Below are 1,043 nucleotides of genomic sequence, written 5' to 3'. Positions count from 1 at the left end.
TCTGGCTCCCAAATCCAGCTAAAGAGCACCCAGAGGTGCCACAGGCTGATGCCTCCTCCCCATAGCCAACTATAGGGCATTTGGGGTGGTGACTCCCCCAGAATGGTTACAGGGCACTCAAGGGTGCCAGGAGGGTTGTGCCCCTTCCCCACAGTCGGGTCTAGAGCATTTGGGGGTGCCTTGGGGTGGTGCCCCCCTTCCCAAAGGCAGATATAGGGCACCCAGGGGTACCAGGAGGATGCTGCCCCCTCCCCATAACCAGTTTTAGGGTGCCAAGAAATGGTCCCCTCCCAGCTATGGGGCACCCCGGGGTTACAGGTGGGTGCTGCCCCCCTTCCCACATGGAATGCCAGGCTCTGTTCCCACCCCACGGGCAGGACACTGACCTGCAGTAGTAGATGAGGAGGCAGAGGCGGATGAGGACGAGCAGGGCCAGGGCACCCAGGATGGTGAGGAGGAAGATGGTGTGGTAGGTGGTGATGTCTGTCACACCCGCTGCCATCGCCACCAGCCCTGGGGACAGCAGGGTCAGAGGGGGAGCCCCCCCTGAGGGCACCCTGGGGGGCTGCCCTGGCACAGAGGGACAAAGGGAACCCCCAGCAGAGCCCCCCCGGCCCAGACAGCCCTGGGGACAATGGACTGGGGGGAGCCCCGACCCCACCAGGAGCAGCCCTGGGACAGGGGGGGCAGGGGGGAGCCCCCCAAGGTGCTGCCACCCCCTCCCCAGCCAGCCTGTCCCCAGAGCCAGGGGACACAGGCTGGAAGGGCACTCACAGGTGTCACCTTACCCGTGCTGGGGGAGGGCAGAGCTGCTGCCCAGTATCCCAGCTGGGAGGAGACAAAGGTCCAGTACAGCTGCCGGCCTTCCTTCCGGATCAGCCCCGTCCCGTTCCGCACCCACAGCCCTGCGGGGACACAGCGGGATCAGACCCCTCACCTCATCACCCCCCGACCCCCCAGCCAGAGCTGTGCCCCCTCTGCCACCCCCAGCCAGAGCTGTGTCCCCCTCTGCCACCTCGAACATGAGCCGTGCTCCCTATGAC

At 66.0% G+C, this 1,043-nt stretch overlaps 1 protein-coding gene across 1 annotated transcript; it reads right to left on the bottom strand.

Moving 5' to 3' along the window:
• Positions 1-106: 106 nt before the first annotated feature.
• LOC115948784 (protein FAM171A2-like) lies at positions 107-1,024 on the bottom strand. The gene is made up of 4 exons (XM_031063634.1): positions 985-1,024; positions 789-905; positions 387-513; positions 107-116 (listed from the first exon to the last, which is right to left on the bottom strand). Exons 1-4 carry the CDS (start codon positions 1,022-1,024, stop codon positions 107-109), a joined length of 294 nt encoding a protein of 97 aa, XP_030919494.1.
• Between the last annotated feature and the right edge of the window lie 19 nt (positions 1,025-1,043).

Source organism: Geospiza fortis, unplaced genomic scaffold (genome assembly GCF_000277835.1).
Source record: "Geospiza fortis unplaced genomic scaffold, GeoFor_1.0 scaffold373, whole genome shotgun sequence".
NCBI classification, from domain to species: domain Eukaryota; kingdom Metazoa; phylum Chordata; class Aves; order Passeriformes; family Thraupidae; genus Geospiza; species Geospiza fortis.
The sequence above is the reverse complement of the archived record's forward strand: the minus strand, read 5'-3'. Positions and strand labels throughout refer to the sequence as shown.

What these genes read in the sequence shown, in the direction of transcription:
- LOC115948784 (XM_031063634.1), bottom strand. Translation starts at nt 1,024, where the DNA reads ATGTTCGAGGTGGCAGAGGGGGACACAGCTCTGGCTGGGG. An exon ending in GGACACAGCTCTGGCTGGGG is followed by an intron (nt 906 to 984) that starts GTGGCAGAGGGG and finishes GTGTCCCCGCAG; the next exon opens with GGCTGTGGGTGCGGAACGGG. An exon ending in TCTGCCCTCCCCCAGCACGG is followed by an intron (nt 514 to 788) that starts GTAAGGTGACAC and finishes TGCTGTCCCCAG; the next exon opens with GGCTGGTGGCGATGGCAGCG.